Source organism: Spinacia oleracea, chromosome 4, assembly GCF_020520425.1.
Source record: "Spinacia oleracea cultivar Varoflay chromosome 4, BTI_SOV_V1, whole genome shotgun sequence".
Taxonomy (NCBI): domain Eukaryota; kingdom Viridiplantae; phylum Streptophyta; class Magnoliopsida; order Caryophyllales; family Amaranthaceae; genus Spinacia; species Spinacia oleracea.
Window position 1 is genome coordinate 6,754,397 of NC_079490.1, and position 22,492 is coordinate 6,776,888.

The 22,492-nt window shown below is 37.5% G+C and overlaps 3 protein-coding genes across 4 annotated transcripts; all 3 read left to right on the top strand.

Annotated features, from left to right (window-relative positions):
- Nucleotides 1-920: 920 nt before the first annotated feature.
- Nucleotides 921-4,531, top strand: LOC110775793 (putative pentatricopeptide repeat-containing protein At1g12700, mitochondrial). 2 transcript variants are annotated; one of them, XM_021980390.2, is made up of 2 exons: nt 921-3,025; nt 4,394-4,531. In XM_021980390.2, exon 1 carries the CDS (start codon nt 1,086-1,088, stop codon nt 2,958-2,960), a length of 1,875 nt encoding a protein of 624 aa, XP_021836082.2. In that variant the 5' UTR covers nt 921-1,085; the 3' UTR covers nt 2,961-3,025; nt 4,394-4,531. The 2 variants fall into 2 exon arrangements, with proteins under 2 accessions (XP_021836082.2, XP_021836081.2); XM_021980389.2 differs by having other exon boundaries at nt 4,390-4,527.
- An 849-nt stretch (nt 4,532-5,380) lies between these two features.
- On the top strand, nt 5,381-7,782 carry LOC110775794 (peroxidase 5). The gene is made up of 2 exons (XM_021980392.2): nt 5,381-5,520; nt 6,861-7,782. Exons 1-2 carry the CDS (start codon nt 5,494-5,496, stop codon nt 7,638-7,640), a joined length of 807 nt encoding a protein of 268 aa, XP_021836084.1. The 5' UTR covers nt 5,381-5,493; the 3' UTR covers nt 7,641-7,782.
- A 2,173-nt stretch (nt 7,783-9,955) lies between these two features.
- Nucleotides 9,956-14,673, top strand: LOC110775799 (FACT complex subunit SPT16). The gene is made up of 2 exons (XM_021980395.2): nt 9,956-11,603; nt 12,556-14,673. The coding sequence occupies exons 1-2, from the start codon at nt 10,242-10,244 to the stop codon at nt 14,371-14,373; spliced, it is 3,180 nt and encodes a 1,059-aa protein (XP_021836087.1). The 5' UTR covers nt 9,956-10,241; the 3' UTR covers nt 14,374-14,673.
- Nucleotides 14,674-22,492: the final 7,819 nt, after the last annotated feature.

Sequence of the window (22,492 nt, forward strand, 5' to 3'; positions counted from 1 at the left end):
TGTCATGTAGATAATTAATTAGGTGCCACATAGATATTTTAATTAATTAATTACTAATATATACAACTCCATCCAAAATCAAACACTAAAATAATTAAAAAAAATCTAAAATAAAATTCATTCAAAATCAAACACTAATCTAAAATAAAATAAATAAAATCCATTATCCAATATTAGAGCGCCATGTAGGGAATCTAATGGTTTTGGCCAATGAAAAATAAGATTTCAAAATTAATTTGGAATTAAAAAAGTCGAGTGTCACGTAGATAAATAATTAAACGCCACGTAGATATTTTAATTAATTAATTTATAATATTACGCATATACAATTTCATCCAAAAACAAACACTCTCATAATTTATTTATTTTTTAAATCTAAAATGAAATTTAATGCAAAATCAAAAACTAATTTAATCTAATACGAAGTATATAAACTTGGTATATACATAACGATTTAATAGAATCCGTGCATTGCACGGGCTCAAATCTAGTTATAAATATTGAGGGTCAAAGTTATGCATTGGCCAACCTAAATATCAAAATTGTGCAACTATTTTGAAAAGCGGGAATTAACGAATTGTATAAATAAATATGGATGAGTCAGGACTCGAACCCAAACTCAAAGTACACCGTAGCTCTTTGTCACAAACAAACAAACAAACAAACAAACAAACAAACAAAACCCGAAAAAAGCACTTTGGAATTGAGGATTGCTAAACCTCAAGTGGCTTGTGTCCATATGGACACAAGTGACTCAAATACAATTATTTTTAGTACCAACACAGCATATGTCAGTACCAATAACACAAATAATTGTATTGGTACTTTTTAACAATATATTAGAATACCAATGCCATATTCTTAGTACCAATATCAAATTAGCGGGTACCAATTACAAGTCAAAGTCACTTGTATCAATAGTCTTAGTACCAATATCAAATTAGCGGGTACCAATTACAAGCCACTTGAGTCCAAGACTTCCTCCTTTGGAATTCTGTTACAGCATCTTCCCCAGTAAGGAAGTTGGAGAATAGCACCTGAACCAACACATCCATGGTTTGCAGTGCAACACTCAAGAATTCGGGATGAAGTTTATAGCTCGCACTCCTCTTTCCATGGCGGTTTCGGCTTCCTCTTCCTTCTTTCATGCTGCTACTTTTGGTAATACTCTTCCTTTTCTCTCATTCTTCACTTTCCCTAATTTCCTATTGATTTCCCCCTTTCAATTTGTTAGTTTCCGACATTGCTCCCATATCCCCTATCAATTTGATGATGAACGCCAATTGCTTCTTCAATCTGTTAGAGATCAATCCAAATTAGGGTTCTCTGATTTAAAACTCCCTCTTTCACTCTTCCATCAATTGACCTCTTTGCGTCCTCTTCCTTCTGTTATCGTTTTCAATCAGCTCTTTACTGCCATGAATAAATTGAAGCACCTTCAACCTCATCCCACCATCATTTCTATCTACAGAGACCTTGAATTATCTGGTATTCGACCCAATATGCATTCCATGGATATTCTCACCAATTGTTACTGTCATCTCGGCCGCGTCAATTTCGGCTTCTCTTGCCTCGGTAAAAGCCTGAAACTTGGCTATCCCCCCAATTCTATTTTATTAACCACCTTAATCAACGGCTATATCCAGTGTGATAAGCTCCCTTTAGCTGAGAAATTGCTAGATAAAACAATCAAGTTAGGTTTCCAACCTGAGATTGTTACCTGCGGTGCTATGGTCAAAGGCCTTTGCCGAATAGGCGACAATGTGAGCGCTCTCAATTTTCTTAACAAAATGCAATCTGGAGGTATTTGTAAGCCTGACATTGTAATATACAACACTATAATTGATAGTCTCTGTAAGGACAAGCTCTTAAAACAGGGCCTGAACCTGTTCTCCGCTATGAAAACTCAGGGCATTCGACCTGATGTTGTCACTTCTACCTCCTTGGTTCGAGGCCTCTACAATTCCGGCTGTCCGGATGAGGCTAAGCGTTTTTTGACTGAGATGTTGGAGAACAACATAGCACCGAATGTTAAGACCTACAGCATGTTGGTTGACATGTTATGTAAAGGCGGGAGTGTTGATGAAGCACAAGCCATTCTACACCTTATGACGGAAAGAGGTGTAACTCCCAACATCATTACTTGCAATGCTTTACTAGATGGTTATTGTTTACGTGGTCAGATGGAAGATGCAGAAAAGCTAATTAAGTTCATGGCCCAAAATGGGTGTGAGCTTGATCTTGTATGTTTCTCTACAATGATAAATGGATACTGCAAGGCTAGAAACACTGACATGGCCCTCAACATATTCCAAAAAATGTTACAAAAAGGGATAACGCTTGATGTTGTTACCTATACCACTCTTATTGATGGACTGTGCAAAGCAAGTAGGCTCCCACTTGCACTCAATCTATTCAAGGAAATGCAAGCTCACGGTGTTATTCCAAATGTTGTTACATATAGTTCATTGGTTGATGGCCTATGCAAAAGTGCACGGCTTGATGAGGCAGTTGCAATACTCGAAGATATGGAGGATAAAGGTACTAAGCCTAATATTTTCACCTACAATATCCTAATGGATAGCTTGTGTGAGGCTGGAAAGCTTGATGATGCAGCAAATTTGTTCTATGATCTTGTACTGAAGGATCTAAAGCCTAATATTAAAACATACAATATCATGATCAAAGGCTACTGCAAGAAAGGACTAATGAATGAAGCTGATGAAGTATTGAGGAAAATGGAGGAAGTTGGTTGTTTCCCTAATGATATCACCTATAATACGATCATCCAAGGATACATTCGCAATAATGACTTGCCGAAAGCATTATACTATTGTGATCTTATGGTTAGCAAGGGGTTTGAAGCTGATGCAAACACTTTCGCATTATTTGTTGACCTCTTGTCGTCTGATAGCTTAAGTGACTCATCCAAGGCCCTGTTTCAGAAGTTTATCAAATGAATTGAACTCCAATTTCGCCAGGATCGGAGATTTTGGACCTTGGGTACGAAATTGTTGTTCTTGAGGTAACTTATTTGTCATCCATTTAGTGTAAATTTACTCCTGATGCTAGGGTCACTTCTGTTTTGCTAGTTGCTATGAATTTTTTGCAACAAGTGAAAATTTTATTGTGCCGTGTGTGGTAGTAAAGTTCAATGCTCTTTTTTTTTACTACTTCTATATTCGTTGTCCCACGTTAATGGTCATGTCTTTCCTGGCTATAACAAGAAGTAGGCACTCTGTTTTAAATTGTGTTACTTGGACAACAGAGAATTGCCAGAAATACATTGAACACTGTGAGTGAAATTGAATATTAGAAAGTATTATTCATAGTAGAAAATATTAGAAAGTCTCAGTCAGTGTAAGTGAAGTTGAGCTGGAACAACAGATTATTCATAATAGTGGTATGTCACAAATTTGTTAGTTCTCCCATACCATTCATTTCTGTCCTTGCTCTTTCATGGTTTGTTTCAGCCTTGAAGCTATGCTGTTCATCTCTGGCTAATAGAATATAGAAACATCAAAAAAAGCTACAACGGTACTACCCTGAACAACATTACAATCAGAATTGCACTAGCAAGCAGACATTAGTAGTCACAAATTACTTCTAAATAAGACCAGTAAACTTAACTTCCTCCTGTTGAAAATAACAGAAAGCATTTGAATAAAATTAGAGGATATAGTCCCAATAATGACTTATCGAAAGCATTATATATTGTGATCTTATGGTCGCAAGTTCGCAACGGATTTGAAGCTGATGCATACACTTTCTCATTATTTGTTGACCTCTTGTCTTCTGATAGTTTAACTGACTCGTCCAAGTGCCTTCTTCAGAAGTTTATCAACTGAATGAAAGTTCAGATAACTGCAAGTTTGTTAGGGTTAGAAATTTTGGACCTTGGATATTAAATTGTTGGTTCTTAAGGTATCTGACTTATCTTTTTATTAAAGTAAAATAACTTATGGTGCTAGCTAGGGTCTCTTCTATTTTGTAATGACGTCTAGAATGTATTTTGTGGCAACAAGCGAAAAATTTGTTGTGCCATGTGTTTAATTAAAGTTCACTGTTCTGTTTATTTCTTGTGTTACTTCTTGCAGAATAAACATTTGGTTGTTCCATGTTATGATGGTTACGTCATTACTAATTATATTTGTATGGTCATTTTCGAGTTGCATATGTTTTTCATGGTTATTTGCATTATGACTAGCAGGAGAACTGGTATTAGAGGTATCTGGTAGAATAGGGTTATGAGTGAAGCTTAACTGAAACGGGGTATAAGGGCTGCTCTTCCAACCGTGTCACCTACTTACCTATATCACAGTTATTAAAGGATTTAGTTTCCGTATTGACTTACCAAGTGCATTATACTTATCCTGATGTTATGTTTAGCCAGGGATTTGAATTCAGATCACGTCCTTGTTCATTGCCTTTTTGTCCCATGATGGTTGGAAGTTGCTGCAAAAGTTCATTGATTGATGCGAAATTGAGATGATTGCGACCATGAGGGGTTTTGGAGCTATGATACTCTACATCAAAGAAAAGAGATTCAGTCAGGTATCTTTCACGGCCCTCCAAAATCGGATACTTTTGTCATGAAAATAGTGCATTGGAAGACTTGATATTTCTATGAATTATCGGGAATGAGGCTGCTGAGTAAAGATAAGCAAATGCATCAGCAGCTTCTGTTGCAATTCTCAGACAGTTTTCAAACAACAGCCCTGACGAACTACCCTTATCGTGGATCAGATCATACAAATTACGAGTTGAGACAAATTCATTCACCAGTAAAGGGATTTCAGTTTCTAAGCAGCTAACATTCCAAAAGCTTTACTACATGTCTGTGATTAACTTGGGTAAGGATGACCACCTCGTTAATAAATTGCTAGACTTGAATTTCAATTTCCCCGCTTAATTGAGATTTCTTGATTGCAACTACTTGATAAGCGAAGTGTGTTTACCTTGGCATCCATATGGAAGATAGGGTTCCCTTCATAGGGGAAAATTGCATAAGCAGGTCTAAAATTTGAAACATGTCCTGAACAAACTGTATCACATTCAGCCAAGGTATCTCCTAGTCCATCAGTTCACAATTGCAGTACTCGAAGTTATGGAAAATAAAGGTGTTAAAGCCTGATGTTGTCACCTACAATATCCTAATGGACATCTCGTGTGAGGCTGGGCAGCTTGAAGATTCAGCAAAATTGTTCTATGATCTTGTACTCAAGGGTCTGCAACCCAGTCTTAAAACCTACAGTATTATGATTAAGGGCTTCTGCAAGAAGGGATTGATGAATGAAGTTGATGTAATATTGAGAAAAATGGAGGAAGATGGTTGTTTGCCAAATGCATTGTACTATAGTGACGATATGGTTAGCTAGGGGTCTGAATATGCTCACACTTTCTCATTGTTTGTTGGCCTCATGTCTTCTGGTAACTTAAGTGAAAGACCTTCGGAAGTTCCTTAAATGACTCGAAAGAAAGGAGATTTCAACCATGGGGTTGCAGAGAATTCTGCTTCAGGTATCCCAATGATTTTCTATTTTCTTCTTCATGTTTTCTAATTCTTGAAATGATTTGAGGAGTCAGGCCTATGATTACTGGTACTACATTCCCAAATTTCTTAAGCTTTTTTTTATGGAAGTTTAAACTTGATCAAAGGTATAAAGGAGTTTTTGCTTTTACCTTAGGGGGAACATAAATTTAGTTGCCTTCTCTAAAATATTATGATGTACTCTTTATATTTCCTCACCTTTTAACTCCATCACTGTAAAAGGAAAAAATTATTGTCGAACTTGCCGGTACATATATCGTGCCATATACTGTAGTATCTTACTACTGTGAGTCTGTGACAGTCTCAAAAGAGAGGGGTTTTTTTTTTTTCTTTCGTTTGAAATGTTCCACTTTTATGTGGAGTATTCATTTGAAAGATAAAAACCATGTGAATGCACTACCATAAAATTCAATTTTCCAATTGTTTGGTTAGTCAGTACACAATAGCATCACGGATTTGTTGGTTTCTTGTAGAAATGAGAAAACAAGCGAACCAATTATAACCAACCATAGATGTATACAATAATATTAAATTAGGTACTAAAATCACACGCTTAATTAACACTGTCACACCCTAATATAAATATATCATTGATGTCTCCTTGTTTTCTCCATACTGCTGATTACAATATGTCAAGTTCAATCTTCTTAGTGTTGTTTCTCTCCTTGTTCATGGTCTCCACTGCAACCCTTGAGCTCGGATTCTATCAATCAACTTGTCCTTCAGCCGAGGCGATTGTTAGAAGATCGGTAAACAGGGCTATAGCACAGGATCCTGGTTTGGGAGCAGGTCTTATTAGAGTGTATTTCCATGATTGCTTTGTTCACTCCCCTAACTGCGATATGCTGTCCATCTTTATTGTTTAATTTGATCATGTTGGCCTTTGTTATCTTATCTTAGAAACTTTATTTTATAGGAATGTATCTTACAGTTTTGATCAGTAAAAATCAGTTTAGATAATTAAATACTACCTTCATTTCAAAATAATCTTTACACTTTCTGTTTTAGTCCATTTCATACTGTTCTTTACACTTTGTTTTATTCTATTTTTGGACATGATAATTTACTACCTTGCCCATTTTACCACACGATATTTACATTTTCCCGCTCACTTTCTCCTACTTTATTCATTTTTTTCTTACACCCACCCACTTTTGTACACTTATCTCTTACTTTATGCATATTTTATTATATTCAACCAACTTTTCTACTTTTGTCTCAATATTTGTGCAAATAGTAACCGTAAAGATCTTTATGAATTACTAGAGATGAATGAACAATACTTATGTCTTCTTCCCTTTATTGCTAGGGTTGTGATGCATCTATACTACTTGATTCAACACTTGCAAATCCCTCAGAGAAAGAGAACCTAGCAAATGGCCAAAGCTTAAGAGGATTCGAGGTGATCGACGAGGCAAAAGCAGAACTGGAGTTTAACTGCCCGGGTACTGTTTCATGTGCAGACATCTTAGCATTTGCAGCCAGAGACTCCGTCTTAGAGCTTGGAGGGATCAACTACCAAGTCCCAGCAGGCAGGAGAGACGGCAAAGTTTCCATCAAAGACGAACCAACACAAAACCTCCCTTCACCAAACTCGACTGTTGAACAACTACAACAAATGTTTGCTACAAAAGGGCTTAATTTACAAGAAATGGTAGCACTTTCTGGTGCACATTCAATTGGCAGGGTAACAAGATGCTCGGTATTTTCTCACAGACTTCACACCTTTAATGCCACTCATGTACAAGATCCTTCCATGGACTTGAAATTTGCTGGCGAAATGAAAAATAACTGCCCTTCAACTACCAGTGGGGGAGAAGATGAAGTTAAAGTGCCGCTTGATGGGTTTACGCCGAGTAGGTTGGATAACAGGTATTACAGGAACTTGGAGAACGGGCGAGGTCTGTTGTCGTCTGATCAAGCTCTGATGGATAGTCCTCTGACTGCGAAAATGGTTAGAAGGTTTGCTAAATACGGGAGAGTTTGGATGCCGGAGTTTGTTAATGCTATGACTCGAATGGGTTCGATTGAGGTCTTGACTGGTTCACAAGGTGAAATTAGAAGAAACTGCAGATTTGTGAATCTGTAATATCAGTAATACTGTAGTAGTACTATATTTCGTCAGATCAAGTTTATGATTAGGGATTATGATTAAATGATCATCATGATATTATGTAACATGAGCAAATGATTATTTGAAGTTAAGGAAATGTTGAGGTAAAATATAACAAGTCAGAGAGGATGGCTTAAAAATTGTTCATTGTGTGAGTCAGTGTGACATAAGATGATAATTTCCCACACGAAAATGATAAATTCGCTTAAGTGTGGTTTAAGAAAGAGTTAGTAGTTGTTAGAAGGCCATCAAATACAAACCTAACATTACCGATTTACCAATAAGCTTATTGAGTTATTGCTAAATTTGAGAACTTCCATCTTTTTTTCATGTACCCAATGATGTTTTTTCCTCATTTTAAAGGGGTTGTTATATTGTACAGAGTAAGAATTAATAGTCTAATTACTCTAATAGAGTTCAGGCTCGCAGCTCGGACCTTATTGTACTGTATTCTGGGCCAACTGACGGGATCCATGTGAGGGGGGTGGTGAAAACACTCTGACCCATGAAACATCACATGTGACCCATATTGAAATATATGACCCATGAAACATCACGTGTAAGAGTCTCACATAGTCGCATTGATAAAAGAGGAGAGAGTTAATCATTTAATAAGGCTAAGGGTTTACTTCCCTTATGGTCATATGGTTTTATGGTGGGACCTCATTTGGTCTTGCTAAGTGGACTCTCTCTATCTTGATGACAGACGTTGTCCAAGCCCGTATTCACTCCCCACTCGTTACGTCGTCGAAATTCTAAATCAAAGTCCTTTTAATAACATGGACAAAGTATAATCTCGTTCTCATAAGGTAACATTCCATGGCAATGAAATAACCTTGGTTGAATCGTGCACACAACAAGTTATGTGTGTTTTAATTATTTCCTGGTTTTGCTTTGTAGTTATCATTTCTCATTGTTGATTTGTTGTTATTATTTCATGATTTTAACACGAAGAGGGGAATGTTTGGTTGTTACTTGGACCATCATGATTATTTCCTTTGTTCTTCGGTTCTTCCCTTGCGTCCATGATTAGGGACTAGGGAGGCAAATTAATAAGCCGATATAATCGTGAGCGACTCGTTTATTAAGAAATTGAACAAGGTCGAATAAATATTTAAAGCTCATTTACTAAACGACTATTACTCGAACATCATCGTGTTCAACTCATTGAAATAGCTCGTATATACACTATGGAATTATATAAAAAGAAATGTTTCCACGAAAGAAATTATAATTTAATTGTGTAATATATTATTCGATATAATAGTAAAGTCTAGGTTTTTTCCCTACTTAAACTTCTATTCAATCTTCCTTAAAAGAGGCTGAGTTGCAAAACTCGTTTGCTAAAACACGTTTTAAGCTTGTTCAATTCAGAGTTCGAAATACAGACGAGCGAATTCGAGTAGACCGAACAAGTATTTTACTCAATAAACTTAACTCAAACCAAAAAATAAAAGCAGGTTCAACATCAAACTTGCTCGAGCGCCAATATTATTTATTACACTTAGCCTAAAAACATTAACACTCTACTCGACTCGACTCGACTCATCTCATAAACACGATTTCCTTATATTGGTTCAAACAAAAGGTCTTGCGCGCACAAGGTGTACAATAAATTTATTGTACACCAAAATAACTTTAACCCATTTTTTTATAACTTTAATCTAGTTTTGATTAACTTTTATATTAGTAAAAAAAAAGTTGATAGATAAACATTTTAATGGGTTAAATGATTAATGTTATACATTATTAGTAATTTTGAAGAAATAAGTTTTACTAAAATGAAAAAATTTATCACTAAAAAATAGATAACTTTTACATATATAAGCTTAACTTTTAAGCATTTTGAGTTAACTTTTACTCTGGTGTACAATAAATAATAAGAATTTGTGTTGGTTCAAACCCGCATTCAAATTTCATCCCAAAAACTCGAATAAGGAAAATTCTCAATTCGTCAAATAAAAGATAATTCCCGCCAATAGCTTTCATTCTCCCGCCTTTTACATCATCTATATTCAGAAAATAATTAAAACGACGTCGTCATTGCACCGCCAAATCTCCTCAATTAGGAAATGTCATATCCAGAATACCCAAGTTACCCCTCACCTTTCTCAAACTACTCAAAATCAAATTATCTACACACCAGATTCCTGTCACGTGCCACATGGAAGGGGTAATTCAGTACATTCAAATAACAAAAAACCGGTGGCAAATCACGTAATTTTCATCAAAGGACATACCCAATTTCAACGCCATTAATCCCTTTATAAATACCCCATTTCCCAGACAATTCCTCGAAGAAAAAAAGAAAAATCAATTTTCACTTCGCATTTCCTCTCTTCATTCCACTCACTCTCTCCATTCTCTTCATCCCCAATTTTCCTAGAAATTCATCCAATTTGATGAATTTCATCTCCTCTCTATTAGGCTGAAACCCTAATTTCTTATCAGTTTCTTCATCTTCTTCAATTATTCCGATTATCAGAGAAGAAATCAGTTGAAATTTGTTAAATCGAGCAGCTCATTCGCCCCCAAATCGAAAGAAAACCCTAACCCTAGAAGTATCGTTTTTGCGCGATGTCGGCTGCGAACGGGAAGCCGTCAACGAGTCCGTACCAAATCAATTTGGAAAACTTCGCGAAGAGGTTAAAGGCTCTCTACGGGAACTGGAAAGCTAACAAGTCGGATTTATGGGGAGATGCCGGGGCGTTAGCAATCGCAACGCCGCCTGCTTCGGAAGATTTGCGGTATTTAAAGTCATCGGCGCTTAACATGTGGCTTCTGGGTTACGAGTTTCCTGAGACGATTATGGTGTTCACTGTGAAACACATTCATTTCCTTTGTAGCCAGAAGAAGGCGTTGCTGCTCGAGGTTGTGAAGAATGCCGCGAAGGATGCTGTTGGAGCCGATGTGTTGATGCATGTTAAGGGGAAGGGTGATGATGGTTCGTCGCTTATGGACACGATTTTGAAGAGTGTTCGTGCTTTAGAGGGTGAGCCCGTAGTCGGGTACTTGTCAAAGGAGGCTCCAGAAGGGGCGTTGTTGGAAATGTGGGTTGAGAAGTTGAAGAACTCGGGTTTGACGCTGACCGATGTTACAAACGGGTTGTCGGATTTGTTTGCCGTGAAGGATGGTGGAGAGTTGGTGAATGTGAAGAAGGCTGCGTTCTTGACTGCTTCTGTGATGAAGACTCATGTTGTTCCGAAGCTTGAGAAGGTTATTGATGAGGAAAAGAAGGTGGCGCATTCAGCTTTGATGGATGAAGCTGAGAAAATGATTTTGGAGCCCAGTAAGATTAAGATTAAGTTGAAGGCGGAAAATGTTGATATTTGTTACCCTCCAATCATCCAGAGTGGTGGTAAGTTTGATTTGAGGCCGAGTGCATCGAGTAACGATGATCTTTTGTATTATGATCCTGGTAGTGTGATTATTTGTGCTGTTGGGTCTAGGTATAACAGTTATTGTTCAAATATAGCAAGAACTATTCTGATTGATGCTAATCAAAATCAGAGTGAGGCCTATGAGGTGTTGCATAAGGCGCATGATGCGGCCATTGCTGCTCTAAAGCCTGGGAATAAAGCTAGTGCTGTATATATGGCCGCCTCTGCTGTGGTGGAGAAAGAGAAACCAGAATTGGTGAAGAATTTGACTAAGTCAGCAGGTACTGGTATTGGGCTTGAATTTAGGGAGACGGGTTTGAACTTGAATGCGAAGAATGAGAAGGAGTTGAAGATAGGGATGGTTTTTAATGTTGTTTTAGGGTTTCAGAATTTGACAACTCAGGCCAGTAACCCAAAAAGCCAGAACTTTTCCCTGCTTTTAGCTGATACTGTCATTGTTGCGGAGAAGGGCCCAGAAATCACAACCTCATTGAGCTCAAAGTTATTGAAGGATATTGCCTACTCATTCAATGAGGAAGAAGAAGAGGAGCCACCGAGGGTAATGGTTTCTAACCGAAATTTTTCCTTGAATTGACTGTTTTTAGTATGTTTTTCCTCTAGTTTGTTGTTAAATCAATTACACTTGTACATTCATATTTTTCAATGTAATTGGTGGTTAATATGTGTACTTTCTGGTAATGTAAAGTATAGGTTCAAGAAATTGGTTGTATAAAGCTGATGAATAGGGAGGATAGGTTGTGCATTGGAGTAAGTTGCTTATGAAAAAAAAAAAAAAAAAAAAAAAAGAGGGAGATACCATGATTTAAGGCCGACATGAGTTTGCCAAAGATTATATGTCAATATTGTTGAAGTTCATGATGTTTGTGCACTAATCTCCGTTCTATTACTGTAGCTTCTTAACCTTGAAATGTGCTATGGTTTTGTTGTTCACTGCATGTTGTTAGGGTCAGTTTCTATGAAGCATTGTGATGTAATTACAGTTTGTTTCTTGGTGAAGTGATAACTGTCGTCCCGTCTGTTTGAGATTTTTCTAGTTTTCTTTCTTAAGTTTGTGAAGTTCGTTTTGTATCCTGCTGAATGTTTCTGTGCATAGTTATGTTATGTACTGCCTGCCTAGTGTCTGCCATCAGCGGAGTTTTGCTTTTTCTTCACTCAAATACTGGACTCTTGACTTTCGGGGAACATAATCTTTAGACGTTGATAATTGTGATGATGAGCCATCCTAGAGTATTGCTAATAATCATTGTCATGATGACTTGGTAATTTTTTTTTCTGTTTCTGTTACTTGTTCTGCGTATATTCAGTACCTTTCATTCTTTGTTCTGCAAATTGTTAAATAAATGTTGTGACTAGTGAGATGCATGGGCAGTACGTTGCATTTGTGGCTGCTGCTTTGTATAATAGCTTATATGTTCTTCCTTTATGAGTTGATGTTCTCTCTTGACTTTTCTTCTCACATGACACCTTGTCTTTCTTTTTGTCTGCTGTAGGCCAAGCGAAGGGTTAGTGAGGCTGAAGCTGTTCCTACAAAGACTACTCTTAGATCAGATCATGGAGAGATTAACAGAGAGGAGCTTAGGAGGCAGCACCAAGCCGAACTTGCCCGTCAAAAGAATGAAGAAACCGCTCGGCGACTTGCTGGTGGAGGTGCAGGGGCGGGAGATAATCGCTCATCAGGGAGATCTTCAACAGAGTTGGTAGCTTATAAGAGTGTAAATGATCTCCCACCTCCAAGGGGTGAAATGATGATTCAGGTTGATCAGAAGAATGAGGCAATTTTACTGCCCATCTATGGAAGCATGGTCCCTTTCCACATTGCCACTGTGAAGACTATTACCAGTCAGTCCGACACCAATCGTAACTGTTATATCAGGATCATTTTCAATGTTCCTGGCACACCATTCAGTCCACATGATGCGAATTCTTTGAAGAATCAGGGGGCAATATATGTGAAGGAAGTTTCATTCCGCTCAAAAGATCCCAGGCATGTGAATGAAGTGGTTGCGCAGATAAAGACTCTTCGTCGGCAGGTTGCTGCAAGGGAGTCTGAGAGGGCCGAGAGAGCAACCTTGGTTACTCAAGAGAAACTTGTTGTTGCTATGAACAGATCCAAACCCATAAGATTGTCTGATCTATGGGTCCGTCCTGCTTTTAGTGGAAGGGGAAGAAAGCTGCCTGGTACATTAGAAGCACATATGAATGGATTTCGGTTTTCTACCTCTAGGTCGGATGAGCGTGTTGATATCTTGTTTGCTAATATCAAGCATGCATTCTTCCAGCCTGCAGAAAATGAGATGATTACTCTCCTTCATTTCCACCTTCACAATCACATAATGGTGGGTAACAAAAAGACCAAGGATGTTCAGTTTTATGTTGAAGTGATGGAAGTGGTTCAGACCCTTGGTGGTTCGAGAAGATCTGCCTATGATCCTGATGAAATCGAAGAGGAGCAGCGAGAAAGAGACCGAAAGAACAAAATTAACATGGATTTCCAGAATTTTGTCAACAGGGTGAATGAACTTTGGGGAATGCCACAGTTCAAAGATCTTGATTTAGAGTTTGATATGCCTTTGAGGGAGCTTGGATTCCATGGTGTGCCTTACAAGGCTTCTGCTTTCATTGTCCCCACTTCAAGCTGTCTAGTTGAGTTGATTGAGACTCCTTTCCTCGTGATCACTCTGAGTGAGATTGAGATAGTAAACCTGGAGAGAGTTGGCTTTGGGCAGAAGAATTTCGACATGACAATTGTATTCAAGGATTTTAAGAAAGATGTGTTCCGAATTGATTCTGTCCCCACTACTTCTTTGGAAAGCATCAAAGAATGGTTAGACACCACCGATATCAAATACTATGAGAGCAGATTGAATCTTCATTGGCGTGCCATTCTGAAGACTATCACTGATGACCCAAAGAAATTTATAGAAGATGGTGGGTGGGAATTCTTGAACATGGATGCAAGTGATTCCGAAACTGATGAGTCAGAGTCTGATAAAGGGTATGAACCATCTGATGTGGAGGCTGAGTCAGAGTCGGAAGACGAAGCCTCTGACAGTGAATCCTTGGTGGAGTCTGATGAGGACGAAGAAGAAGAGGATGAAGAGGAAGAAGAAGAAGAGGAGGGCAAGACTTGGGAAGAGCTAGAGAGAGAAGCAAGCAATGCAGACCGTGAGAGGGGAGATGAATCTGACAGCGAGGAAGAGAGACGTAAAAGGAAGATGAAGGCGTCTTTTGGGAAGTCTCGTCCGGGTCCAGGTCCTAGTAGCAGCAGCGGCAGCAGCTTGGCCAAGCGTCACAAGGGTAGGAGATAGATGGGTTAGCAGATTGATTCAATCTGTTGGTAAGTTCTGTTTTGTTGGGTTCTTTCTTTTAGGTCTGGGTTCGTTTTTCGTTGGTTTTGTTCTTGTTATGGTTTTGAGGTGGGCATTGTAGAATGTTCATCCTAGACATGAAAGAACTTTCACATGTAAATGGTGAATTTAGTTTTGTTGGAGTTTTAAGTACCTTTCTTTTCTAGCATAAGTTTGGTATTGTCCTCTTTTTTGGTAAGTTGATAACGTATGCAAGAACTATTAGCAAATATGGTATAAAACCTTCTCTCTCTACCCTTACATTGCATTGTTTGTTACGGAGGAATACACTTTGATTACAGTATGTAATACAGAATGTGAAAATTGAAATGGAGCTAGTCTGTTGTTGATGCTCCACTGATAAAGGTGGTTAATCAAGGCTGTAGGTGACGGCCGGGGAAGGTTTTGATCGAGTCCCTCCTCGATTCAGGAGGTCTAAACAGTCGTTAACTCGTTATGGACATGAGTGCCTGAGTCGTAATATGCAGGGGGGTTTGTATTTAGATTGATCTATCTTGAAGACATGAACTACGTTTTATTTGTAAAATTTAAAAACGAGTCTAAGGGTGTGTTTTCTTACAACTTTTATCTTGTTCTCAAGTTCACCTACGTTGTATTTACTATGTAGTGATGAAAAATGCACCTTTAACCGCATAAGAATTGAACTTCTCACTAATCAAATTGAGGTTTCATCTGAACTTAAATTATAATGGGTGATTCAACTCACCGAGGAAGCATTCTGTTTGTCAAATGAAACCTCAACTTATTGAAAATTATAGGACTTGATTGAAACTTATTAATCTGGTATGATTACCGTTAATCTTACTTTTTTTTAGGTGAAAAAAACGTTGTCTTAAATTGATGATTTTGAATGTTTAATTTATTTTATTTTATTTTCTCAATTTTTTCTTTTTAAGGTGATAACATATTTTCAGTTGTCACTAATTTGTGATGAGGTCACTACGGGCCAAAACACACAAATTTAGGTGCCACCAAATGCACCTCTTATTCCATGTTTATCGTTTTCTTTGTGAAAGGTCAAGCAAGAAAAGAATAGGGTCATCTCAATTGTTTTGGTGGCTTTTTTTGCTAATTTTAGTTCATTAGGTTGATCAATTAATTTGGTGAATTTGGTGAATTTAGAAAAGATTTTACTTCAGAAGCTTAATGATATTTTAAATAAAGAAAGATTGATTTGGGCTCAAAAATCAGGCATGAACTGGAGAAAATATGGTGATTATAATACCAAATACTTTCACATGATTGCTAATATTAAGAAATCAAGAGGGAAAATTCTAACCTTAAAAAATAGTGACGATGTGTGGATTACAGACCAAGATCAACTTAAGATTATGGCTACTGATTATTTTCAAAAGCTTTTTACTACTACTAGATTGAGTGGTAATTTATTTTGTTGTACTCATAGTAATTTTTCCATTAATCATGAGGAATACAATGTTTTGGATTCACTAATTACTATGGATGAGGTTCGTAGCAATCTTTTTGCTATGGATCCGATTAAAACACCGGGTCCAGATGGAATTCAACCCATTTTCTTCCAGAAACATTGGGCCCAATTAGGTCACATTATCTATGATTTTTGCAACTCCTGTTTTCACAATGGAAAAATCCCAGAAGATATTAATCGCTCTTATATTGCCCTTATTCCTAAAAATGCTTGCCCTTCAATAATCGCTTAATTTAGACCAATTGGTTTATGTAATACTATATATAAGCTTATCACCAAGATTATATCTTCTAGATTAAAAACTATTCTAGGTCGTATTATAAGTCCGTTCCAATCTAGCTTTATTCATCGCCGTGGTATAGAAGATAATGTGATCCTCGTGAAAGAAATGGCTCATCACTTTCATAAGGTAAAGAAAAGAAATAAAATAATGGCTTTGAAATTAGATATCACTAAAGCCTATGATAGCTTAGAGTGGGATTTTATTAGGGAAACGCTTTTATATTTTCAATTCCCTTCAAAGATGATTGATCTTATTATGTCTTGTATTACTTCCCCTTCAATTTCAATCCTTTGGAATGGGGAAATTTGTAGTAATTTTAAGCCTTCTAGGGGAATTCGTCAGGGAGATCCTCTTTCTTCTTATATTTTTGTTTTATGTCTTGATAGATTATCTACTCTCATTGAAAATGCGGTTCAATCTCACAATTGGAAACCTATTGCTATCACTAAAAATATCAAGATCTCTCATGTATTTTATGCTGATGATGTCTTCCTTTTTAGTATTGCTACTAAGGACTATTTAGAAAAGATTATGCATACCTTGAATGTCTTTGGTGAAAGTTCTGGATTAAAAATTAGTATGAGCAAGTCCACTCTTATTTTTCCTTCAAATCTTCACCACTCTATAAGAGAGGATATTGCAGGAGATTATGGTTTTAAAATCTCTTCTTCTTTTGGAAAATACTTAGGGGTAGACATTAGGCCTAACAAGTTGAAGATTTCAAACTATCTAACTCTCCTGGACAAATCTATGGACAGAGTGAGAGGTTGACAAGCAAAATTTCTAAATATGGCAGGTAGATGCACCCTAATTAAATCAGTTTTAAACTCTTATCCTCTTTATGCCATGCAAACTAATATTCTTCCTACTTTCATTACTTATGCTCTGGAAAAATGCTGCAGGAAATTTTTATAGAACAAGGTAGATAGAAGTAAATACATGTCTAGGCTTTCTTGGGACAAAGTTACCAGACCTATTAATAAGGGAGGCCTTGGAATTAGAAGATTAAAAGAATGGAACTTGGCTTTCATGGCCAAATTGGGTTGGACGATCTTAACTAATTCAGATAAACTTTGGGTCAAAATTTTAAAAGAAAAATATCTTAAACATTCCAATTTCTTAAACTGTTTTGCTAATAATACCCATTCCCCTTTATGGAGAGATATTCTCAAAGGTCGTTCCATTCTTGAACAAGGAATCATGATAGGAATTGGAAATGGAGAATCAACTTCTTTATGGTATCATCATTGGGTTGGTGATCAACCCTTGTATAAAACTGAGGGGATTAGAATTCCAGAATCTAAGGCTCACTGGTTTGTGAGTCATATTATTCGTAATGGCTCTTGGTATTTAAATGACATTGATCATCTCATTCCTTCACATATTAAATCAAAAATCCTTTCCTACCCTCTTTCAAACAATTGTAAAGAGAAAGACTTTATCAGGTGGATTTATTCCAAAAATGGTTGCTTTAATATTAAATCAGCTTATCATTTGCAAATTAATAACACTCTTATGTTTGCTTCCAACTACATGGCTTGGCAAAAAATTTGGAAAATTGTGAGTCCCTATAAATACAAGATGTTGCTGTGGAACTGTGCTTATCAAATTTTACCAGTTTCAGTCAATTTAAACCGTCTCATCCCACACCTTTCCCCTACTTGTTCTAGATTCCATTCACACGCAGAAAATCATATCCATTTATTTAGGGATTGCCCTCAATCAAGTATTTTATGGACCTATATTTTCCAGCGTATTTGGTCTAAGTCAAATTTTGACTTTAATTCTTTCTATAATTCTGATTGGACTGATTGGATTAGTTTAAACTTAAACAACTCTAGCAAGTGGAAAAGTATTTTTGTTGTTGCAATTTGGCACATTTGGATTTCTAGGAACAAAGTGGTTTTTGATCTTAAAATGAAATCTGCCTTTTCCCTTTACAATGCTTTTTATGTGGATTGGAGTTTTGCTAACAATTGCTCACAGGGAAAGGAATTAAGTGGCAATCAAGTTCCTGGTTTAGCCAAAAAGACTTGGTTTCCTCCTAAGGAAGGGGTGATGAAATTGAACGTGGATGGAGCATGGAAATCAGATGCTGTTGCAGGTGGTGGAGGAGTGTTTAGAAGGTCAACGGGATCGTGGTTTGGGGGTTTCTCTAGCAAGTTCACAATGCATACACCCCTAGCTTCGGAGTTGTACGCTTTAAGGGAAGGTTTGATCATCGCAAAAGACTTCAAATTTGACAAGCTGGAAATTGAAACAGATGCTTTAAATCTTAAAGTGCTGCTTGGTAAAATTAAAAACATGATCATCATGAGCTTGGACCAGTTTTGAGGGAAGTTGCTCATCTTCTCAGCCAGAGCTGGGTTGTGAATTTCACTCATATCCCCAAATTCTGCAACAAAGTAGCTCATTCCCTTGCTGCCCATTTCCTAATTATGGCAGTTGGAAGTAAGCTGCATTACATCATCCCCTCATGTGCTAAGGCAGGTTATGAAGCTGATTTTGAAAATGCAAATCCGAAATATGTGGAGACAATGGCAAGGAATGCAAGAGAGCAGGCTATGTCGATTGTAGGAGCTAAACGTGCTCATGAAAATGCAGACACTTTGAATCAGGCTGCTTCCTCTGGCTCAGCTTCTCAGTTGGTTTTTGGTTCAATTGTCACTGATATTAGAGAAGCAGTGGATAACTTGAAAAAGATGGAGCAACACAATCAAAACAAGGGCAAAGAAAAATCATTCATTCCTTTTGTTGTTGGTGGTTCAACAAGGGATACGGCAATTGAAATTGTTGAAGTTGAGGATGGAGAGATTACCAACAATTGAAGAACTCTATATTTTAATTTCTCACAAGCATTTTTGCAGGAAGGGAAAGAGATCGTGATGGGTGACTACGCTTCCTTTGTTTGGAGTTTATTTAATTTCAGTTATTTGGATTTCTTCTTTAAGTTTTTACAAAACTATGTTTAGTCCTACCTTTTGCCCCTTTTTGGCAAGTTTTTGGGTTCGATTGGGGTATTTGGAAAATTTGTCTAGTTCTTGGATATTAGCTAATTTTGCCCTCGCTCAGCGAGGCAATTTTCATTGTACATTATTGTAAGATATTAATATAGGACCAGAATATAGAACAGCATTTCTATCATCAACAGAAATTTAATTTCGACAGCTTGAGTTAAAAAAAAAGGTTGATCAATTAATTGAAAAAGTTTCCAAATTTAACGATTTAATTCATTAATTAACAAAAATGTCCAAAATCGCACTTCGGGGGTTGTTTTAGAGATTCTGTTCTCATAAGTTGATCTTAAACCGCCGTTTAAAATCAGATTAGGGTCAGAAAAATTGAAATTTTGTCAATTTACGAACACAGCAGCTTTTCAACGATTCATCCAATAATCAAGAAAAACATTTGAAAAGTTACGAATTAATTCTAACAATTTCAACATAATTACAAACATAATAACATGCTAATAAGTACTTTGAATACATGTTGCTCATGATACCATTGTAGGGGTTTTACAGTTAAATACATAACATGATAGCGGAATAACCCCAAAGCCAGGAAGCATGTATAAAGTACAGATTAAGCAATACTTACGTTTGTAGCGTATTTTCCCTAGTTCAACGAATCACGAACACGAACAAGAACTCCAGATGTCGTTCCTCTACTTGGTTCACCGACACGTTCAGATCTGTCTTGAGATCGATGGCTTAGAATTCACTCAAGATAGTTTGCTTTACGGAAGAACAATTTTAATGGAGGCACAGAGAGAGTTAAGGGTTTCTCTTGCCTTAGGTTAGAATCTGATTTTTGCATTAGGTTAGGAAAACATGTAGACTAGGTTATTATGATAACCTATCTAGTCAGCCAAGCCAGCCGGCCAAGCATAGAGCCCGACAGGCCAGGAAGGCCCACGACCGCAGCCACGCACAAGCGCACAACACAACACGCAGTGGGCTGGGCCTCGCTACTGATGTTGTTGTGGCTTCCCCGTGCGCGCACAACCAAGGCAGCAAGGCCATGGGCCTTTACTCCTTGAGCTTTTCTTGTGGGCTTGCCTTCGTGTTTGCTTCCTTTAATTATCATTCGATAACTCATTTATCATTTCGTACTTGACGATCCATTGTCGTACGATACGATTATTCTTTTCGCCTAGCTTACGAATATACGCAATCACGATATACGATTTCACGATTCAATGTTAAATCGTATAATTATGTTTTCCGAACTAATTTCCCGTAAAGCTATTAAATGAATTTCCGATTCATTTAATCCAATGATTTGTTACATGCCAATGGTGTAACCTTATAGGTTCAGTCAAGAGTAAGCTGTGAGCCTAATAGAGATTAGAACTCACTGATCGGAAGCATTGCTCTAACTAGCTGTTCCGATCACTTGATCTCACTGAATTAATTTCTCGTAATTAATCTGAACCTTGGTATTAGACTAATGCACATTGGGTGAAGGTCGTATTTCCTTCAAAAAGCATAGGAACTCATAAACCTTAGGATGGGGAGTATGACCATCGCTGAATACTATAGCAAATTTATAGCGTTGTAGTAGAGGTTATGAGAAGGAGGAGAATTAACATATTATGTTTGCAGGAGACTAAGTGGGTTGAAAACAAGGCAAGATAAATAGCTCCACGGGGTTATAAGCTTAGGTATTCGGGAAAAACTAGGGGTAGGAATGGGGTAGGTATCCTTATTGACCGAGAATGTATTGATGATGTAGTGGACGTGTCTCGAAAGAGTGATCGAATTATGAGTATTAAGCTTGTGATAGGGGATGAAGTTGTAACTATTGTGAGTGCCTATACACCACAAGCAGGACTAGATGCTTCAACTAGACAAGAATTTTGGGAGTATTTAGAAGAAGTGGTGCAACATGTCCCTATAAGTGAGAAACTGATAATTGGTGGGGATCTCAACGGGTATGTAGGCTCGAGTCGCGATGAATTTGAAAGCATTCATGGTGGGTTTGGGTATGGGGAGCGGAATGTAGCGGGAAATGTTATTTTGAATTTTGTATTGGCATATGAATTGGGTATAATGAACACTTGGTTTGAGAAAAGAGACTCTCACCTAGTAACCTATAGGAGTGGAGATAATACGAGTCAGATTGACTTCTTTTAGTAAGGAATGCTTTGAGACAGTGCTACACCAATTGTAAGGTGATTTCGGGTGAGAGTACAGCAACCCAACATAGACTTGTGGTACTTTATTTTTGAGGTAGAAGTTATATAAGGAGGAGAAGACCACTAGTGGAGCCTAGGATCAAGTGGTGGAAACTTCAAGGGGAGCAAAAACTAAAATTCGTGGAAAAGGTGGCAAGTGAAGGTATTTGTGTCGGGGATATGGATTTCGAGCTATAAAGAGCAAACGAGAATGCTATAACGAGTTGGGAAAAAGTAGAAGTGATGAGAACTATGAGAAGTACAAGGAGGCTAAAAGGGAAGCAAAGAAGGCCGTAAGAGAGGATAGAGCAAAGGTGAATCAAGATCTTTACGCAAGATTGGACACAAAAGAAGGGGAAAAAGAGATCTATAGACTTGCTCGAATGAGAGATAGAAAGACACGAGATATCGGGAGGATTAAATGTGTGAAAGATGTTGATCAAAAAGTTTTGGTGGGAGATAAGGAAATCAAGGATAGATGGAGGTTCTACTTTGATAACTTGTTCAACGGGGATCAAGGGTGCGATATTGGGGATACAAATATCCCTCGGGTTATGGTTAACCTAGACTTTATGCGAAAAATTCAAAAGAGAGAAGTCGAAATGGCACTGAAAAAGATGGGACGCAAGAGGGCAGTGGGGCCCGATGGTATACCTATCGAAGTCTTGGGATGCTTGGGAGAGAGAGGGGTTGTATGGTTAACAACTCTTTTCAACAAGATTTGGGGAAGTAATATGATGCCATTAGAGTGGAGGAAAAGTACCATCATCCCCTTGTATAAGAACAAGGGTGATGTCCAGGATTGTGCCAACTATCGAGGAATCAAACTAATGTGTCATACTATGAAACTTTGGGAGCGGATTATTGAGCAAAGATTGAGGAGAACTGTGAAAATTTCGGAGAACCAGTTTGGATTTATGCCTGGGAGATCGACTATGGAGGCCATTCATCTTATAAGGCAACTAATGGAGAATTATCGGGATAAAAAGAAGGATTTACATATGGTTTTCATTGATTTGGAGAAGGCGTATGATAAGCTACCAAGGGAAATTCTTTGGTGGGCATTAAGTAGGAAAGGAATTTCGAAGAAGTATGTTGATATCATCAAGGACATGTATGAGGGAGTTAGCACGAGTGTGAGAACTAGTTTTGG

Bases quoted from the DNA above. Each gene is read 5' to 3' on its own strand.
- LOC110775793 (XM_021980390.2), top strand. From the start codon at position 1,086: ATGAAGTTTATAGCTCGCACTCCTCTTTCCATGGCGGTTTCGGCTTCC.
- LOC110775794 (XM_021980392.2), top strand. From the start codon at position 5,494: ATGGGGTTGCAGAGAATTCTGCTTCAG. The intron at 5,521-6,860 runs GTATCCCAATGA...CTTTATTGCTAG, and splicing joins TGCAGAGAATTCTGCTTCAG to GGTTGTGATGCATCTATACT.
- LOC110775799 (XM_021980395.2), top strand. From the start codon at position 10,242: ATGTCGGCTGCGAACGGGAAGCCGTCAACGAGTCCGTACCAAATCAAT. The intron at 11,604-12,555 runs GTAATGGTTTCT...TGTCTGCTGTAG, and splicing joins AAGAAGAGGAGCCACCGAGG to GCCAAGCGAAGGGTTAGTGA.